Source organism: Etheostoma spectabile, chromosome 4, assembly GCF_008692095.1.
Source record: "Etheostoma spectabile isolate EspeVRDwgs_2016 chromosome 4, UIUC_Espe_1.0, whole genome shotgun sequence".
Lineage (NCBI taxonomy): Eukaryota > Metazoa > Chordata > Actinopteri > Perciformes > Percidae > Etheostoma > Etheostoma spectabile.
This window is the reverse complement of record NC_045736.1, coordinates 12,452,274-12,453,617: the sequence shown is the minus strand read 5'-3', so window position 1 is coordinate 12,453,617 and position 1,344 is coordinate 12,452,274. Positions and strand designations below refer to the sequence as shown.

The following is a 1,344-nucleotide window of genomic DNA, read 5'->3' as shown; positions in this document are numbered from 1 at the left end:
GAACATTTATTTATTTACAATACATTATTCATTCATAAAGAAAATTGGTGTCCTGAAAGGTTGGATTTTTCTTATTTTTATTTAATTAAGGCATTAAGATCCATTTCCAAAAGATTTTTTTTAATTCTTCTTTTAGTCAACTTTAGCATGGATGTGTAAACTTGTGCAAGCCACTGTAGATGAGAAATGGTTACAAGATGGGTGGGATACACTGAACAATTCAGCACTAGCTTGTCCGATAATAAACAATAAACAATCGGACCAAGATTATTTTGTGGTTGGTTTCCTATCCTCTACTGACATTACCCTAAGAGTTGATTCTGAAAGCAGGGACGAGCTTGGAGAATAAAGTCACACAAAGCATGGTTTAGTTCCCAATGTTCTAAAGGTTTAATGAAACGCAAACTCTTAACAGCTACTGTGTGACCCAGGTTAGATTGCCATGCAACGCCCTGGATCCTGGCGGGTCTGTGTCAGTTTCAGAGTGACAGCAGCAGCTTGTTTAATATCTAGGTCATGATTTCAGCACTGGGGCACTGTCAAGAGCCGGTCGTATTTTAATGATAGCCATGAATGACAAACTCCATTTTTTTTTCCCACTAATGGATAAGGACAGAGAAATACAGTTCTATTCTTTAAACTACATCTTCTTGGAGAAATCAGCAGTGATTTACAGTTGATATGAATCCAGACAAAAGAATTTGGTGGTGATACTTTGTCAAGTGGTGTGTCCGTGTGTGCACATTAATTATAGATCAGTGTCAGTGTAAGGTAGTATAAACACTGTGCTGAACCCAGCTGAACGTCGACTGTTGGCTCAAAAATAGCTTAGTCACTGATGCAGCAGTGGAGGCTGTAGAATACCAAACAGACCCATGTTGACTGGGGGACATGTTATATTCAGACATTAGACATGCTATAGCTTCCTTTACTAATAGATAGATCATGTCATTTGTAATGATGAGCACATTGGTTGAAGTGGATACTTACTTCCGTATTTTCATGGCTTCTTCATTGTCGTGGCGGAAGAAATCATAGGACTTATAAGCTCTGACAGCTTCTCTGCGGTATAAGCCCAAGTTAAACACTGAAAAGTAAACAAATGACATTAACACTCAGCCCGCGCTGTGCTTGTTTGAAGTCACAGATTGGGTATATTTTAGTAAGTACTTACAATTAGTTTGACTCACGTTATGCTAAATTTATTCTCCTGTTCTGATCCTGATATCCCTTACACACACGTAAATGTCAAATGGGGTAAGGGTTACTACATACAAAGTATTTGAAATAGGGATTGGGCTAGAAGGGGGGGGGGCATGGGGAATGATTACCCCCCCCCCCCCC

The 1,344-nt window shown here is 39.3% G+C and overlaps 1 protein-coding gene across 5 annotated transcripts in view; it reads right to left on the bottom strand.

Annotated features, from left to right (window-relative positions):
• pfkfb2b (6-phosphofructo-2-kinase/fructose-2,6-biphosphatase 2b) overlaps positions 1-1,344 on the bottom strand; it is a 12,955-nt gene that overhangs the window by 9,817 nt on the left and 1,794 nt on the right. For all 5 annotated transcript variants that reach the window (XM_032514051.1, XM_032514048.1, XM_032514047.1 and 2 more), the window contains one exon: positions 991-1,087. In XM_032514051.1, coding sequence (XP_032369942.1) covers positions 991-1,087 — 97 coding nt within the window. The remainder of the gene's footprint in view (positions 1-990; positions 1,088-1,344) is intronic.